Raw genomic sequence first — 19,068 nt, 5'->3', positions numbered from 1 at the left:
GGGGGGGGGGTCCTGTGCTGGGCCAGAGGGATGATTTTTTTCCTCTTGATACCCTCCTCAGCCAGGAGTGCTAGTGCTCTGGCTAGGGAACAGAGGGGCAAGGCAGACCCTGCTCTGCTGGAGCAGACAGCATAGCCCAGGGCTGCAAAACATCCTGGGATACTGGGGGACTGTGAGTTAACTTGAACTGGGAAGGGATCTGAGACAGAAGTTCCATAAACCGGTTTGACCTAAATTAGTTTATTCGGATACTGCATCCAACAAGGTTTATCTTAAAACAGCATTGGCCATTTTGAAAGGGTCCAGAGGAGGGCCACTCGTATGATCAAGGGACAGCAGGGTAGGTCCTATGAGGAAAGGTTGCGGGACCTGAACCTGTTCAGCCTTCAAAAGAGAAGGCTGAGGGGGGATCTTGTGGCCTGTTATAAACTGGTTAGGGGGGATCAGCAGGCGCTGGGGGAGTCCCTGTTCCCCCGAGCGCCGCAAGGAGTGACCAGGAACAATGGTCACAAGCTGGCGGAGGGAAGGTTTAAGTTGGACATCAGGAGGCGCTACTTCACGGTCAGGGCGGCTAGGGTCTGGAACCAGCTTCCAAGTGAGGTGGTGCAGGCTCCCACCCTGGGGGTTTTTAAGAGGAGGTTGGATGACCACCTTACTGGGGTCATTTGACCCCAGTGCTCTTCCTGCCATGGCAGGGGGGCGGACTAGATGATCTGCTCAGGTCCCTTCCGACCCTAGAAACTATGAGACTATGAAAGTGGCTTAAGTGCACCGAACTTCTGTTCTGTTACAGGTTTAAATCTGTTTCTGATCACTTAAACCAGTTTATGTGTAATTTGTGTCCCCAGCCTAAGGAGTGGGATAGCAGTCTTTAAAAACCTGAAAGGTTGCCATAAAGAAGAGAGAGAACAACTTTTGTTCCCTGATGCAGGGGGCAGGACATAAAACTGTGGCTTCAAACTAAAGCAAAGTAGATATAGATTGGATATTAGGAAAAAGTATTTGTTATTAGAACACCAAAGGAGTGGAATAGTCCACTTCAAGCTTTGTTCAGATATAATTTAGCAGTATTTCTGCATTCATGCAGCAGGTTGGACCAGATGATCCTCAAGATCCCTTTCAATCCTATGATTCTGTGAAAAGGGAAAATTATCAAATTTGCAACATGTTCATTAGTTACACTTATTTAAAAAAAAAGGTTCTTATAGTTGTTTTAAATGGTTGATTGGATGGGATCCCCAGTATTTAGTGTTTAGAAAAGGAAATAGCTTACCTCTAGGCTTGCATGAAAGGGCAGTGGTATTTGTGAGAACACTTTAATCTCTTATGGCGTGGTAGAGTATGTCCTGCAATACAAGTGTAGGTAGCAGGACCTTGCTCAAACTGTACAGAAGGAGTTTCTGTTGCAAGGAACCAAGTTATTTCTAAAAATAGTTTAACATATAAATATCAGAAAACAATTGGATAATTTCTGGGCCATAATACAATGAGTTCTGATCAGATTGAAAGAAAAATTTTGTAAGATGCTATATATATATATATATATATATATATATATATATTACTATAGTAATATGTATTACTATACTATAGTAATACATATTACTATATATATATAGTATCTCAGGTAAATATATATTGTAACTCTAATGATTGTAACCCTTTAACTTAAAGTGCCTGTTAAATAAAGCTTTTTCAGTTAAGCAAGCTTGCAAATTGTTCCTTGCCTCACAAGCTGAGGATAAAAGAGAACAAGCTGGAGATGCAGAGTGAAGAAAGTGCCTATTTCTCTCTGCTCCTTACCAGCAAAATCCTGAGGTAGGCAGTTGCTTCCATTTTTTTTCCTGATTTCTCCACATAAGCCCTGTAGCTGTCATCTAAGCAACAGCAGGGATGATTCATAGAGTGCAGTGCTCAGTCCCTGCTGCCCTCCAGTGTGTAAGGGAGAGATTGCAGCTAGAAATGGAACAAATACACGAAGTTATAACTTACCAAAAAAGGGTGTGTGTAGACGAAATGGGGGACCTAAATTGAAGTGGTGGGTTTTAAAAAACACCACTTCAATTTAGGGCTGCTTGAACCCCCATATGATGCACACACCCTGCTGACTTACCTGCCTTGGCAGTGGGGAGGGGAGGGTGCTGCTGGTGGGTGGAGAGGTCCCTGGGCTGGGGGGAGTTGGGGGCTGGTGCTTCCCTCCACGGCAGCCTGACCCCAGGCAGTACCCGCTTGCTGATACATGGCTCGGGCAGTCCCAGGGGGCATTGCAGCCACAGAGGGAAGCACCGGTCCCCTGCGCAGCTCAGGCAGGCAAGCAGGCTGGGGGGCCAGGCAGGGGAAAGATCAGGCTTGCCACTTTTCTTGAGCAAAGCCTGTTTTCCCAGGCTGCTGCCAGGCCGCCAGCAGGGCTTCCTGCAGAGCCGTGGAGCTGCAAGGAGCCTGGTTCTTCGCTCCATGGCTGGTAGGGGCAGCAAACTAAAACTCCTCGAAGGAGCTTTAGTTTGCTGCGCCCCAAGACATTTAAGGCGCATTACGCCACCGAATTTCCTACAGTGGTTGGAATTAATGCGGAATACGCTGCCGAGGCATATAAACACCGACACCATTAAAGTGGTGCAAAAGCTTTAAGGTGTTGTGCACACACGCCTCTCATTTCATCTACACACAGCCTATGCCATCAACCTTTTTTAGACTGAAGGCACCATTGCATAGACTTGTGGTACCGTTTGGAAAATGTCAGCCCTTAGTTTCCACTCTTTTCTGTTTGACTACAGAAAAATAACAACGTTTCTGTCACAAAGAACTCAGAAAGCCCACAATTATAGATTTCTATTTGAAATTTCTGGTTTATTTTGTGAATCGTGCTTGCAAACTTAACAATATTAACATTGTGTGGTACCATGACACCCTGGTTGAGAATCAGTGACCTACACAATGTTTCATTAGCTTATTTTCAAGACTACTCATGAAAAAGACAAGAGTTCCAGACCTTTCCCAGATTTTACTAGATTCCATTTTGGCTCAGAGGATAAGAAAGATAGGCACCCACTATCCATCTAGACCTACCATAGTTAAAAAGAATCTTATTTATCTTTTAATTATGTAATTTTTGACATTTATATCCTGCTATGTCCAAAAGGCTTAGAGTGGCCTTACAACAAACAAACAGCCCATAGACAGGATTCCCAACACAACACCCAGCAACCCAAAAATTATAACTTCCTGCCCAACCACTGCTTCCCTGCCCAAACCCCCAAAAAACAAACCTTCCTGCCAATCCCAACCACACCTCCTAATTGCCGCTCACATCTAAATACAAGAAACCTCTTTGTACCTGCCAACCCCACTTACCAGTATTTCTCCTAAACCTTTGTTCCTACAAAATTAACACTACCTTTAATTTATTTTGGGTGACTAGATATCCCTGGTCCTAGGCTCATGAAGGGGATCAAGTGTGGATGCCTAAACAGTCCTCCTGTCCAGGATCTGGTCTGAGTGAAAGAATCAACTAAATTGACTGACCAGTGCCGTAGCAATGAAGTTTGGCACCCGGGGAAAAGCCCGCAGTGGCAGCCCACCCTCGCCCCATGCACAGATCTGGGGGGCTCATGCCTCCCTCCCCCCCATGCTTGCCCGGGAGTGCATGCAGCAGCAGGAGCTGCCCCTGCCCCATGCCCTGCCAAATGAGTTTCTCACGGCTCTGTCCTGGCTGGCTGGGCAGTACCTATTGGTGCCCCTTCACTTTGGCACGTAGGGCGGTGGGCCCACTTTGCTATGCCACTGACTGAGATCTACCACAGTGTACTCAAAATAATGAGGCAGCCAGCACACTAACTGTCAGGATCAAATGTTGCAGTTGTCATACAACGGCACCAACCACACATCTCCACCTGTTGCTAAGTGACTGATTAATAGAAAAGGCTAAAGAATGGACATTTAAATTCCCATACAAAAATGTTTTTTAAAGAGAATTAGTTGAATGGGATGTACAGATAACGACAAAAAAAAAAAAACCCTAAAGGTTTCTATAATTGTACTCTTGGATTGTGAAATCTTCAATCCAGCCACCACAAAGGTCTTCTACAGATTTCAAAATCTCTTTGCACATCTGTGCTTTAGTGCATTTTACCAAGCGGTCTGAATATCCATTTATAGAAAAGAAGAACTTCTTAATTTTCTTGTTTTTTTACTGAGACATTTGCTCACTAGAATTCTGCAAGCTTGTCTTGCACATTTTCACACAGGAAGAGGTGTTATATGACCTGCTTTCTTATGCGCTAAAGCGATTTATACACTTAAGCTGTATAAGGCATAAGTTGCATCCACGAGACATTGGGTAAGTTGTCTTTCATCTGGGTTTTTTTGTCTTTATACATTGATGGGTTGTTTACAAATGTCCTGACCTTAAAATTACCTGCTAAATCATTTTTCAGTGGATTCGATTCACCGTTAAAAATAAACATTGAGAAAACACAGACAGAGTGGAATGGAATAAGCTATTTTAAAAGGACATAACCACTACTAGTTTTCAGGAGAAAAACAAGGTAAGCAATGAGCAGATTTCTAGACATTGTATTGCACAATATGTAATGGAATTAGCTGTCTCTTGCAGTCAGATCAAATATGAAAGATTTTACTATAAGAAGTTGATACTAAATTGTGGCAGGGAAAAAAATATTTCTTTTTTAAAGGGCCATATTGGATATTAGTGGATGCTAGTAATGTCAGTCTAGTTTTACTGGCTACCATGGAGCTCTGTGATTTTATACAAGATCTAGATTTGACCTGATGCTCAGAAAAAACAGTTTAAAATATGATAAACTAAAATAAGCCTGTTTGCCGGCACACAGCATCAGTGCTCTGACCTTGCAGTCTTTCTAACTCAGGCAAAATTCCAACTAATGTAAGAAAATGCTGGTCTAGTGAAGATGGCATGATATACTATGCAGAGCTAAATGTGGAGCAAAGTGGATGACATTTCCCAATCAGTATATATTGTGATGGAAATTTGCCATCAAATATCAAAATATAAACCCCCTTCTATCATGAAGAGAGGAGAATCTGTTTTGCTAAAGTAGAAATATTGGTGTTGTAATTTAAAGACTGCAGGATGGAACCTGTTTACATGTATAATTTATCTCCATAGGAATGCCCTGTGTAATTTAGCTTTAATCTTCATTTTCTGCTGCAACTATATGGCACCATGAATAGGAACTCTGACTGCAGTTCATTTTTAAATATTTGGCACTTTCCTAGGCTGCATTCACAGTGATACGTGTGGAGGATAAAGCCATCCTCTGTACATAGCTACATTTGTTTCCTAATGAAATGCTTTGCACCAACAGATGATACAGGATGACACTGCTCTTTAAATGATAAGGAAACCTAGGCACTGAGAGATTAAATCACTTATCAGGTAGCAAAGTCAGATGACCCAGATCTTCCCACTTGCGGTCAAATGTGCCAGCTACTTAACTAGGGTGTTTCCTAGAACAGCAAAACACAGTGCACATAGGAATATTTTGTTTCATATTAGTAAATGCCAAAAGGTGGTTATCAGCATCTGATGCATACTCATGCAAACTGCAAACATAGACATGACTGCTTATGTGGAGAGACAGTCTGAAGCAACAGGAAGGCTAGTGGAATAGAGTTGGGCTACTGGGAAAATGTTACTGGAGCCAGGGAGAGAGAGGGAGAGACCAAGAGTTAAGGACTTAAATTGGAAGGAAGGAGACAAGCAGCAGGAAAGACCTGGGAGAAAATCTCAGCAGAGAACAATAAGAGCAAAAGAGACTCATACGGATGGAATGACAAGAAGAACCTCAGTGACAAGGAGGAGGTAGGGCCTTTCAGGAAGGTAGGTCACGATCACAGAGGTGGCTGGAGTTCGCTCTCCTTAGCAGTGTTCTTGAATCCTACTGGTGCCTCTGATTCCTATGCTTGTAGGAATGTATACTTGTACATAGAAATGTAAGCTATGAAAGGAACAGGTTAAGTTTTAGGGACCAGGCTACTTTTTGGAGAGGCTTCTTTTCTGAAAGACTGCTTCAGATTTTTTTTTTAAGTTTAGCACATCTGCATGAGCCATAGGCACTTCCTTTACCAACAAAACCACGCCCTGTTGCCATCTGTACTATGGAACCGTTGTTTTAGAGAGATAATACATAGAGCTTTCTGGAAACCAGGTCTCCTTACATTAAGGAGTCTGGAATTGTTTCTTCAAATATTGAAGCCCTACAATCACTCAACATTTTGGCCTGATCTGTATTCTCCCATAGAACTCATAAGTAGCAGTGTATTCATGATCATTTTCCTCACATACTTTAACAAGGTGATGAGAAAAGCAAAACAATTAGATAGACAGAAGCAGTTAATTTAAAGCGAGCTAATTTTTTAGGGGGAAAAGCCAATAATTTCCCTATTATGCATGATTATGGGCAGATCCAGGATTTTGTAAAGGAAGGTGCAAGAGCAGCCACCTGCATTGCAGGGCTGGCTCCATCCCAGCTCCCAGCTTGCCTCCACCTCACCAAGGCGGGCAGACCACACCATGGGCACAGCAGCTAGGGGCTTAAAAAAAATCCCAGAATCAGATAAGAACCCCACCCTGTACCTGCTCTTGGCAGCCTCCCCTTTCCCCTCCATGCTCAGCAGCATGTTTACTCCCTGCTCATTTCCTCCCTCCTGTACCCACCGTTGTATCTCCTGCTGTTGCTTGCTGTCCCATGTTGGGGTAAGATCCAGAGCCACTCCTGCCCCACTCTAGCTGGGTTGCATGGAGAGCCAGGCTGAGTAATGAGAACGGCAGCAGCAGTGGGCCAGTTCCCTCTCCCTAGGCCGGTTCCCAGGCTGGTGGGGAACACTTGGGGGTGTAGGAGGAACTGAGTAGAGAGGAGGATGAGGAACCCACCTGCTGCTGCCACAGAGACAATTTCCTTGAGGAATGCAAATGCTCCATTTGATACCATATATAGTTTCTTAAGGAGAGCCGCCTTTTTTCCTTAAATGTCTTAGCTACAGATGGGGTAAAGCTGTTAGTGGTTTTGCTTCCAGCGTTGGCCCCAATAAAGTACGCTTCCTGCTTTTTCTTAGTCAGTCTGCAAGACACTCTCTGTAGTTTATTAAGCTTGCAGACTCTCTCTTTCCTTGCTTCTAGTATCCTGGATAAACCTTAATTCTGCTACCATAAATTTGAAACTATTTGGCTTTTACAAGGACAAGTCTAGAGGCTTTGTATAGTTCCCTTATAATTAGGATCTCTTCTGAAAATGTAGACAAAGAATTAAAGTACAGTTAGTATTCCTTTAATTAATACTCTTCCCAATGGCCCTCCATTCCTTCTAGCAGGTAACATTTTACTTTCACCCCAATCAGTGTACTGACTCCTTTCCCTGTGGGGCCAAGACTCAGGTTGTGGCACTGCTTAACCAAAGTGGCAGACAGCTGCAAAAAACCTCCTACCACAAGCTGCCACCCAGGTTGTCACTTATGTTACCTGGGATACAGGTGTCTTGGTAGGTTGGCTACTAAAAAAGAACAGACAAGAGGCAGGTCTACAGCCTTTTTATTGTTTACACCCAGAAGACCAAAAATAAACACTTATCCAAGTAACTATCTGGCTACCTGTGACAGTGCAATATATGTTCTCAGCTAGAGATCATCTAGGGTGGGGAGACACAGAAGAGATGTGGCAGAGGGTGGCAGGACTGGCAGCACATCTTCTTGAATTTACTATGTTCTCCAAGTTACCCTCCAGTGTACACTGTATATTTATATATGGCTAATTTTAATAAACTATTCTCAGAAAACATAAGAAATGCCACTACTGGGTCAGACTATGGGTCTATCTACCCCAGTAACATGTTTCACACAGCAGCAGAGAGTGGATGCTGAGAGGGAGAGTGAACAGGCCATGCCCAGAATCGTTCATCCCCTGCCCCACTTGCTTTGCAGTTTTCAGCATTTAGTGGTTTAGGAAAGTCTGATTCAAAGGCTGCACTCTTATCTATCATGTTCAGTATCTACTGGTGGACCTTTCCTCCAAGAATTTGTCCAATCCTTTTTTGAACTGGGTTAAGTTACCGGCCTCCACCAATATTTTGTGGTAGTGAGTTCCACAGGTTAATTACATGCTTTGTGAAAAGACCTTCCTCCTCTTAGTTTTAAATCTACTACTGAATACCTTCATTTTATGTCCTCTAGTTCTAGTATGTTACGAGACTGTAAATAATAAATCTATTTACTTTCTCTGCACCATGTAATTTTTTGTAGACCTCAAGCATCTCTTTTTTCCTAAGCTGAAAAATCCTACCCTACATAATCTCTCCACATATAGAAGCGCTACCATGCCCCTATTCATCCTTGTTGCTTTTCTCTGTACCCTGCTTTACAGATCATTTATGAATCTATGAAATGGCACCAGTCATAACACAGATCCATGTTTATTTTTTTTTCCTTTTGAAAACTGACTATTTATATCCACTCCTTGTTTTCTTACCCTTAAGCCAATTTCTGATTCACAAATGGACCTGCCCTCTAATCACATTACAACCCAATTTGTTAAGAGTCTTTAAAATGTGACGGTGTTGAAGGCTTTTTGGAAGTCCAGGTATATTAAATCAACTGGGTGGCCCTAATCCACAGTCTTGTTGACATCCTCAAAGAAATGTAAGATATTGTTGAAGTATGTCCAACCTTTAGAAATGTCATACTGATTTCTACCCAACAAGCCTGGTTTATCCATGTGCTGGATGATTTTTTTTATTTTTTAAATAATTTTTCTATCAGTTTGCCAAGAACATAAGTTTGACTCACTGGCCTGTAGTTCCCTTTTTCTGCTCTGGAGCCCTTTTTAAAAATTGGAGTTATATTGGCAACCCTCCAGTCCTCCAATACCAATGCTGTTTTTAGTGATAGGGTAGCGTAATTAGTAGCTCTGCCATTTTGGACTTGAACTCCTTCAGGTTTCTGGGATGAATACTATCAGGTCCCAGTTATTTGGTACTGTTTAGTTTATCAATCTCCCCTAAACCTCACCTAATGATACCTTGATTTTGGTTAGTTCTGCTGACTTGTCCTTTTGGAGGAATAGGTCTGGTGAAGGAATCTCCCCAACATCTGCCATAGTAAAGACACTGTAATTTTAATTATTAAGTTATAACTTGTTTCTAGCAAGTTTCTCTTCAAATGGTCAAAATGGTCAAAAACAGTTTTACATTTGACTTTTTTTATGCTCTTTTTCATTTTCTTCATTTGACTTCTATCTTTTAAATGAACAGTTTTTTTGGCAGGCAGGGGAGGGGGGGTGTTCCCTTTCATAGCCTCCTTTATTCTGCCATTTAGCCAGGCTGGCTTTTTTATGGCTTGTTTTCAGTTTTTTTATTTATTTGTGGCACACATTTAATCTATGTTTCTAATATGAGGTTCTTCAGTTCCCATGCTGCTTGCAGACTTTTAGCCTTCTTTGGTCCCCCACTTAAACCTCTTTCTAATGAGTTTCCTCATATTTTATAGTTCCCCTTTTTTAAAGGCAAAAGTTACTATGAAAAATTTTTTATTTTTTTATTTTCTCCCCTCCTACACAGATGTCAGACCTATGTATACTGTGGTCACTATTACAGAGTGACTCTTCTGTAATTCTAGGTATCAGATCCTGTGCATGACTTAGGACATTTTAAGAAGGCTCTTGTAGGTTCCAGGACTGACCCAGAAAGAAGTCATGTATGAGCTAGGGACAGAAGTTGCACATAAACTGGTTTAAGTAATTGGAAACTGGTTTAAACCTGTAACAAAACAGAAGTTCACTGCACATAAACCACTTTCTAAATGGCCCCAACTGGTTTAAGATAAAAACTGGTTGGATGCAGTATCAAACTTCACTGATTTAGGTCAAACCAGTTTATGGAACTTCTGTCCCAGACCTCTTCCTGGTTCGAGTTAACTCAGTCCCCCAACCCTGCTTTGCAACCCAGGGTTATGCTGTCTGCTCCAGTGGAGCAGGAGCTGCCTTGCCCCTCTACTCCTTAGCCTGCTTCCTTCCTGCATCCCTCAGCCCATAGGGATGGGAGGTGGGGCAGGGGAACAGACCCCCAGACTCCCCAAGCCCAGGTCTACACAGCACATGAGGGGAGGGGAGGGAAAGCCACTATGTTGGGGGCTTTTTGACCCTCAGCAGCCCTCCCACTTTCCAGTGGCTACCACAGGAGGGAGGGAGAAGAAGTCCTTTGGGCTGGGCAAAGCCCTTTGTCCATTCAGCCCAGCATGAGGGCACCAAGGAGCCCCTGCCTTGCAGACTTCCTCCCACCCCAGCCCAGGGTCCCCCAGCCCCAGGGAGCTGAGGGGAATTCTTCCCTCCTGAAAGCCCCCGTGAGTCTCAGACAGCCTCAGGAAGCGGAGAGAAATTCTCCGGCTCTTCTGGAGCCAGTTTTGCCTGAGCTGCTGTGAGTCTGAGGCAAAATGAGTTACTGGGAACCAGAAGTTCCCTGCGTTCCCTGAAGCTGCCTCGAGCTGTCCCTGAGACTTGCAGCAGCGAGAGCAAGCAACTCTGGGGTTGGGGAGGGGAGGAATTCCCCTCAGTCCCCGGGGCTGCGCCGGGCTGGGAGACCCTGGGCTGGGGGCATGAACGATGCGTCGTGATGACGTCGACGGCAAGGGTGGGCCAAGCGGCGACCGCCTGCAGGCGGCCGCGACAGTGTCGGCAGTGAGGGGAGAGGGTAGCGGGCAGTGAGCGGGGGCTGCCTGCAGCTGCCATCCACGCTGTCGGCGGTGGCGAGCAGGGACTGCCCAATGCCACCGGCAGCCGCGTCAGCAGCGACGGGAGTGGGTAGTGACCTCCTGCAGAAGCCGGCGGCACCTTCGGCAGCGGCCAATCTCAGGAGGGCATGTACCGCCCGGAGCTTCCCCTATGCGTTTCCTATGGCTGGGGGGGTGGAAGCCCCCCAAGGTGGGAGCTCCCTGGTGCCCTCTTGCTGGGCTGCATGGGCAGGGACCCGGCTCTTCCCTGCCGTGGCAGCTACTGAAGCCATCAGCAGCTGGGAAGGGGGAGGGTGAAATTCCTCTTGGCTCTCTAGGGCTGCCTGGGCTGAGGGAAACCCCCAGAGGGGGAGGTGGCCCTGAGATTGGCCAGCACCTGGACAGGGGGCTTCCTCAACCCTCTGTAGAGAGACAGCAGGAGGTTGGGCGCATGTGCGGGAGAGCCAACTGGGGACACTTGGCTGGGCTGGCAATGGCCAGCAGGCTGGGAGATGTGCTCTAGCGCCCCCTACCTACCAGTCTGGGTAAGTACAGGCCTCCTCCTGCCTCTCCCATTGTTATTATTCTATGCTTTTGAATCAATTCCCTTAGCAGTTTTAGCTCACTGTTTCCATCCTGATCTGGTGGTCAGTACACTTTTCTGATTTAGACATGGAATTTCTACCCACAGCCTCTATTGTTATTGTATTCTTTAGTTATCAGTTAAAATACCTACCCTATTGAACTTAGGACAGTCTTTGTAGAGTGCCACTCTCCCACTGTTCTTGTTATTCCTGTACATAACAAAGCACAGAATGCTCTGTTACTTACAAGGGGCATGAGCAGCAACCAGGCAGCCTGCAGCTGGCTGTTATCTCAATCAGACAATGTTGCCTGATTGGGGAACAGGACTCAGCTGTAAGGGCTGGGCCCTGAACAACAGGGGCAGTAGTCTGCTGCCAGAAGCTGAAGGAATAGCATTTGCCTGAGCTGCTGCTCAGTACGCTGACTGATTCAGGCTGGACATAAGGAAGAACTTCTTTACTGTCCGAGCCCCCAAGGTTTGGAATAGATTGCTGCCGGAGGTGATTCAAGCACCCACTTTGAACACCTTCAAGACACATTTGGATGTTTATCTTGCTGAGATCCTATGATCCCTGCTGACTTTCTGCCCCTGGGGCAGGGGGCTGGACTCAATGATCCTTTGGGGTCCTTCCAGCCTGAATGTCTATGAAAATCTATGAAAGGGAGGAGCTACTGGGGGTGGCAGGAAGCTGCTGGTACTGCATATGACTTGAAACTGCACCCTTCTGGGTGGAGGTGGAGCTACCTGTGGTGGGGTAGTTCCCGAGAAATGCCGGGCCAGTTACCTGCCTGCTGAAAGGCAGGTAGGGGCACCCCAGCCCCCATATCCCTGGTGGGTAGTTTGATCAGGACGAGGGGAGCCCAGGCTCACTGTGAGCACCGAGGCAGGGCCCAGGTCAGTGGAGTAACCTGTGGCAGTGCCCGGTCTTGCAATGGAGCCTGTGGTTGCATTAGGGAGCTGGGAGTTAGGCTCCAGGGGGCAATGGGGCTTGGAGCCCTAGTCCCATAGTGAGGGGCTTGGAGCCTGGTGTGAGGGACTTGTAGGCCCAGAGAGAGAAGCTTGGAGCCTGGAGACAGGGCTTGGAGCCCAGGGATGGGCCTAGAGCCAAGACAAGGTTGGAGCCTGGGGATGGGGCTTGGAGCCTAGGGACAGGGCTGGTAAGCCCGGAGATGGAGCTGGGAGCCCAGAGTATATTAAGGTTATGATGAATCTGGGTGCTAGGCCATGAAAGCATGATAAGGCTGGCTGTTAGGCCATGAAAACATGATGAGGCCAGGTGTTAGGCTAAGAAACACCTGAGGAATGGGGCATGTTAAGGAGAGGCCAGAGTGTGTACAAAGGCCCTACTCATATCATTTCTGTATTGTTTATATCCTGGTATTAGAGTGTCCTATTGATTTTCCTCATTCCACCATGGATTGGTTTTATTTAAATGCCTTTGTTTCACTTGAGACCTTGGGAACTGGACTGGACCACTTTTTTCTCTGGACTGGAAGATGTTGGTTAGTTGGATTTATGTACTTGTCAAAATTGCGGTCCTGAAAGGGAGGATTTCTTTTTTCATTCCTTCACCGTCTTGGAATGCTGTTTGCCATCATTCTATTTTCTTTTCACCTTTGTAAGGATACTGGGACTTTAAGAAGTTTGTACAGAATTAATACAGGAAACCCTCACTATACGCGGGTTCGGCATTCGTGGTCTCAAATATTTGCAAATGCCAAACCTGCATTTTAAATACACTTTATACACTTACAGGAGCTCCGTGCTGGCTGCTGCCGGGCCCCCACCGCTGCTGCCGGGCTCCCACCGCCACTGCCGCACTCCCACCGGAGCTACTGGAGCCGTGCCCCCCGCAGCTGCCAGGGGCACTGTGTTCATGAATGCAGTGCCTTATTCACATATTTTGCCATTTGTGGTGGAAACAAGAACGTATCCCCCACTAATGACGAGGGTCGCCTGTAGTGTTGGTTGGAGAGAACTGGCTCTGTGCAGTTAGTCAGAAGAGACTGATGAAAATGCTGCCTACATGGTGGGGGAGCCCACCCTGCATGAGAGCCCCAGCAAGGGCTCAAAAGGTGCAGGGAAGAGAGGGTTTACCCTTCCAGTGTGGCAAGGAGCTGGGGAAACCCATGTGTCATGCAGCCCCTGCAGCATGAAACCTGTGGTCCATATGGCATGTGACCCCTGACCATTCTGAGGTTGGACAGCCCTGATATGGTATAGATTATCATTTTGTGTAATGACTCCTTTTCAGCCTTTTGCTCTGTTTGGTTTGATATCACTACTGATTTAGCTGGATGTGGTAATTGCTTTCTTTACTATGCTGAACAGACTAATATAATATCTGCAAAAGGTAACTCTTCAGTACAGGTGATCCAATATGGACCAATATATCAGTTCAGCACCCATAAAAGAAAAATTGACATTATTGGCAATTGGCTTCTTTTGGCTGTTGTAGCCAATAATGTCACCAATAAATGTTGTGTGCATGTATGCAGCCACAGCATACACGTGGCCAGAAGTACAGCCCAGCAGTGTGGAGAGCAGCATCTGGCCAATAAGTCTGTCAGAGGGAAGGGGCATGGGGGAGGGAAGGGATATGTTTGGGGCAGATCAAGGCCCCTGTGGTGAGGGAGGGAGTGGGGCTGGGGCTGGGGCAGGGGTAGGTGCTGGTGCTGGCACTGCCCGCGCAAGGCATGGCGGGGTGTGGGACGGAGCTGTGGGTGGCTCGTCCAGGGGACACAGAGGAGTGGAGGGGGCAGCTCCCCGCCACTGCGCACACCTCTGGAGAGGTATGGGGGGCATGTGCCCCCTGGAATTGTGCACAGGGTGAGGGTGGGCTCTCTGCTGCAGGCTCAGAGCCAGGGGCTGTGCTGGACTTTACCTGGCAGGGGCGCTGGGCTAGGGCTGCACTTGGGGTGGATGAGGGCAAGGTGGGGCAGGGCAGGTTAAGTGGGCAGCAGCACTGGAGCTACCAGGTGGGCTATGGCCACTCCAAAATTTGCCGTAGCCTCCCTCATAGCCACCACTCCCAACGCTGCTGCTGCCTGCCCTGCCCCAGCTGGGCAGTGCCTGCCCTTTCCTCTGCCTCTGCTCCAGCCCCACTCCCTCCACCATGGCGGCCTCCATCTGGCCCCCCACACTCCTTCCCTTCCCCATGCCCCTTTCTCCCTCACAGACATAGCCTGACACTGATCTCCAAGCTGCTGGGCTGCATATCAGCTATTGGATTGATATCAGCCAATATTGTTAGTTAATAATCAGCCATCAGTATTGGCAAAAAAAATCTTTATTGATGCACCCCTATTCTTCAGTCACTAAAAACAGATTTTGAGTTCTTCTGCTTTAGCTGCACTTCTGTAACTTGGCATAGACCCCTTGAAAATGTCCAAGGCTAGCAATACTATGATTTTTACCAAAGATGAAGGATGTGAATCTTAAATGTTACTTGTGGAAACCAAAGGTTAGCACAGGTTGAACATAGCAGGTTGACTTTCTAGGTGATCTGCAGTGTTCATTTTTATCTTGACAGTGGCTGTGTTATACTGTTTCCTACAGCAACATTTAGCATGCACAGCTCATTTAAATCTCTCTGAAAAACACATGATTATACAAAACACCGTGTTTCACTTCTTTCACTGTGGTACTATCTAGTTTCCTGTAAGTAACATTTCTTTGCTTCTTTCTCAGGCCACTGCAAGATGAACACTTCTACCTTTGATCCAGACCCAGACCTAGAGTTGATGACAACAACGTTTGACTATGACTATTCCTCACCGTGCAAAAATGAAGATGCCCAAAAGTTTGGTTCTCAGTTTCTGCCACCACTTTATTCTTTGGTGTTGCTTTTTGGCCTTGTGGGCAATGCATTAGTTGTTCTGATCCTGATAAAATACAAGAGACTGAAAAACATGACTGATATCTACCTCCTACATTTGGCCACCTCAGATTTGCTTTTTGTATTTTCTCTACCATTCTGGGCATACCAGGCAGCACATAATTGGATTTTTGGAGATGCAATGTGTAAAATTCTTTCAGGGATCTATTGCTTGGGCTTTTATAGTGGAATCTTTTTTATAATACTTTTGACAATAGATAGATACCTAGCAATTGTCCATGCAGTATTTGCTTTGAAAGCCAGGACTGTTGTCTATGGCAGCCTCACAAGCTTTGTGGTTTGGTTTGTTGCTGGATTGGCCTCTCTCCCAATGGTAATATATTATGGTGCTCAAGATTTGACCTGCAGTCTTCATTTTTCACATCATTCTCAGAGCCACTGGAATCAATTCTTAACTTTAAAGAGGATCTTCCTGGGACTTGTTGTTCCCTTGATCATTATGATCTTCTGCTACACTGAAATTATAAGGACACTACTGAGATGTAGGAATGAGAAAAAACACAAGGCAGTCAAGCTTATTTTTCTCATAATGATTGTTTATTTTCTCTTCTGGACACCATACAGCATTGTTCTTCTTCTACACATTTTTCCAAAGGCAGTTTCTCTTAATAACTGTTACAGCAGCAATCAGGTTTTGGTTGCAATCCAAGTAACAGAATCTATTGCAATGATCCACTGTTGTATTAACCCCTTGATCTATGCCTTTGCTGGAGAGAAATTTAGGAAATACCTTAATAGCTTTTTCAGAAAGCACATTTCAATTAAGTGCTCTAAGTATTGTCCAGCTCTCTATACTGATAGATGTGAACGGGCCAGTTCCACAAACACCCAGTCTACTGGGGAGCAGGAATTCTCTGCTGTTCTGTAAAATGTGTCTAAGACATAGTTATATTGACGTGTATGGAAACAGCTGGAAAAGGAAAAAAGCTGTTTGAATACTGGCTTAAAGGAGGCAATAATTTGTGTGTTGACAATATAGAAAACATGCACATACCATCATCAGTGGCAATCCCTTACAGTCAAGGATGACTGTCTTCCATGATGGCCTTATCTGTGGGTTGAAAGATGGCTGATGAGGCCAATTCAGGATTGACAAGCTCTGTTACAGGTAGGGCACATGTTTCCATGTAGGGTGGGTGGTTCTGGATTCTTGATTCTGTCTGCAGCACACTGTTTCTGCTGTTCCTGCTTATCTGTCTCCTGCTGTCACTGTAAGATTTCAAAGTAAGATGCATGTACTAATACCCACACACAATCTGCATTTGCTTATACTGATGGCTATTTGTATATTGAAAAAGTAGATGTACATACCAAGTTACTTATGTAAATAAAGACTTTTGCTGACTTTTGCTGTGATAATAGACATGCGCTCGCTTTTTGGTAAATGCCATGTGTATGCAGTCCTTAGAAAAAATTAGTCTTACACTCTGAGGGTGCTTACAGAAGTTACAGAAAGGCACCTCAATGTCGCTGAAACTTTGTGCTTTACACAAAGCGCTTTCAGTTACAGTATCATCTAAACTAATAGATGTTCAGCATTTGGTGGTGGGGGCATTACAATTTTTGTACTACAAAAAAATTCCATTTGGGAGATGGTGGCTTTTGCACTTCCTCTGACCCAGCTGCATTTGGCCATCAGCAGAGACAGGATTTTGGATTAGATGAACCACTGTCCTGGGGCACCAACCTGCCCTGGCTTACAGACAGATCCCCACTTCCCCTCACCCCCTGTCAAAACTTAAATGGCATTTTTCAAACAACAGATTAATGAACTCCCATTTTCACCAAGGCACCCAGTCTTGCAGTGGACCCAAATGTCCCTATATCACTAATGGACCTAATAACAAGGAGAACATCCTCCAAGGTCCCTTTATCTGCAACTCTACCAACATCATATATACCATCACCTGCTTACAATACCTCTCTGTTGTCTACATCAGATAGAGCAATCTCTGGGAGTGAGAATAAATGAACGTGGATCTCATATCAACTGCAGAAAGACACAAAAGCTTGTGGCAGAACACTTCAGCCTCCCTGGACACTCCATCGCTGACCTCAGAATTGCTGTTCTCAGGCAAAAAAAAATTTAAAAACCAGCTTGAATGGGAAATTGCAGAACAGGAAAAAAATCCATAGACTGGACTGTGGTTTAAACAGAGACTAAGGATTGGATTCTCTTTTGTGACCCCCTTTGTTCCTATGGGCTTGCTGCTCCTTTGCTTTTCTCTCCTAGCACTGCTTCCTTCCCCCTCCTACTTTACCTCCATCCCCCTCTCTCCCCACTCCCTTGTCTTTTGTACCTTAATTTCTCTCTCCTTCCTATAATCTGCTTTTGGCATATCCTGTTAAAACTTCTGATAAAGTGAGTATGTGTTCACAAAAGCTTGTACTCCCTGTATGTCTTATTTAGTTAGTCTATAAAAGGTGCACATCTACCCTGCCTTCTAATCCAGTACAGCAATTTATTCCTTCTTTCCTACAGTTTAATATAGGCCATAGAGCAGTGATTCTCACCAGAGTGCTGTGGGGAGCCACATCATGTTAGTGCTATTAGGTGTGCAAACATGATTTACAAGATAAACAGAGATTTCTAATAGGTATCCATAGTGTTAAAAACCTTCTGACTTGCTGTGGTCTTTCTGATATCTTTGCAAAACAAGAATTGCTTTATTATTATCCTGCACTCAAAATGAGTGAAAACTAAGAGCTGGCATTTTCTGAGGGGTGCCTTGAGTCTAAAAACGGTAAGAACCTTAGAACAAAAGGATAAGATAAGTAACTGTTACAGAAATGGCACGCACATTGTTTTCAGTTACTAAATGCATTTGGAAACAGGAAATGAAATAAAGAAATCTTTGCTCATCTAACCACTTTTTCAAATTATTTGCTGGTTCGATGACACCAGTTTTGAATTATATCTATACGGGGGAGTGAGGAAGCTGCTATTGAGTTTTCTAATTTCTTGGGTACTAGCATATACATTCTTTGTGAACACATTGAACAGCGGCCATCTGTTGGAATTTGTAATGTGATTTTTAAAGGATCATATCTTGAAAAAAATGAACAAGTTAGCATCATAAGAAATAGAATCAAGTAATGAAGCTTTGAAAGAACAATTACTTTTTTCAGAGACAATGTGCTGCATGTAGTAGCCAGTTTTTTCCTTTAATTAAAGAAACTCTCTTTGTGATATATTCTCCTCTCAAGAACAACTTGGAATTCCCCTTAAATTTAGATCTCACACACACTGCAAATATTATGCAGCATAGGTATCCTTACCCTCCTGTGTGGATATCAAAACACAACCCAGATCCTTGTAGAAAAAGCCATGCTGCAAATGTTAATCATAAAAGCAGCCCATGCTACTGGAGGTGGCTGCAGACTAAGGAGCCCATGCAATTAGAAGGAATTGCCCTTACAGTCTGGATCTTTTCAGAAGAGCTGTTTGCAACTCAGTGGGCATGTCAACATGAGACATTTATTGTGGAATAGACTAATTAGCTCTGCAGTAAACATTGCGCATCTACATATGAGGCCTTATTAGGCTGGAGTAAAGTAATTAACTCTGCAACAGGATAGTACTTGTAAATATATAAGTACTACCCTGCTGTGGAGTTTTTCATTCCAAAGCAGTGCACATGTAGGTGTTGCTCCAGCTTGCTGGGGCATGAGGATGGTTCTGTGTGGCAGCTGCCTGCCAGCTAGCCCTGCACTGAACGACCCTCATGCCCCAGCTGATGAGGAAAAGTACTGGGGCAAGCAAAAATAAAGTTAAGCCATAATAAGGAGCATAAGTAAAGGCCGAAAAACAACAGGGCCTTGAGATAAACTTAACAGGAGACAGCTGGTG

The 19,068-nt window shown here is 44.9% G+C and overlaps 1 protein-coding gene across 4 annotated transcripts in view; it reads left to right on the top strand.

The window, feature by feature from the left end:
• Nucleotides 1-17,068, top strand: part of LOC109291765 (C-C chemokine receptor type 5-like) — a 42,837-nt gene extending 25,769 nt beyond the window's left edge. For 2 of the 4 annotated variants that reach the window (XM_019508874.1, XM_019508872.1), the window contains exon 2: nucleotides 15,011-17,068. In XM_019508874.1, the coding sequence (XP_019364419.1) occupies nucleotides 15,022-16,086 (1,065 nt within the window). In that variant the 5' untranslated portion in view covers nucleotides 15,011-15,021 and the 3' untranslated portion in view covers nucleotides 16,087-17,068. Of the gene's footprint in view, nucleotides 1-3,866; nucleotides 4,337-4,433; nucleotides 4,545-15,010 lie in introns of those variants that run through there. The other 2 variants (XM_019508873.1, XM_019508875.1) reach the window with 2 other exon arrangements.
• Nucleotides 17,069-19,068: the final 2,000 nt, after the last annotated feature.

Source organism: Gavialis gangeticus, unplaced genomic scaffold (genome assembly GCF_001723915.1).
Source record: "Gavialis gangeticus isolate Ggan-Ray unplaced genomic scaffold, GavGan_comp1, whole genome shotgun sequence".
NCBI classification, from domain to species: Eukaryota; Metazoa; Chordata; order Crocodylia; family Gavialidae; genus Gavialis; species Gavialis gangeticus.
This window is presented reverse-complemented; position numbering and strand designations above follow the sequence as displayed.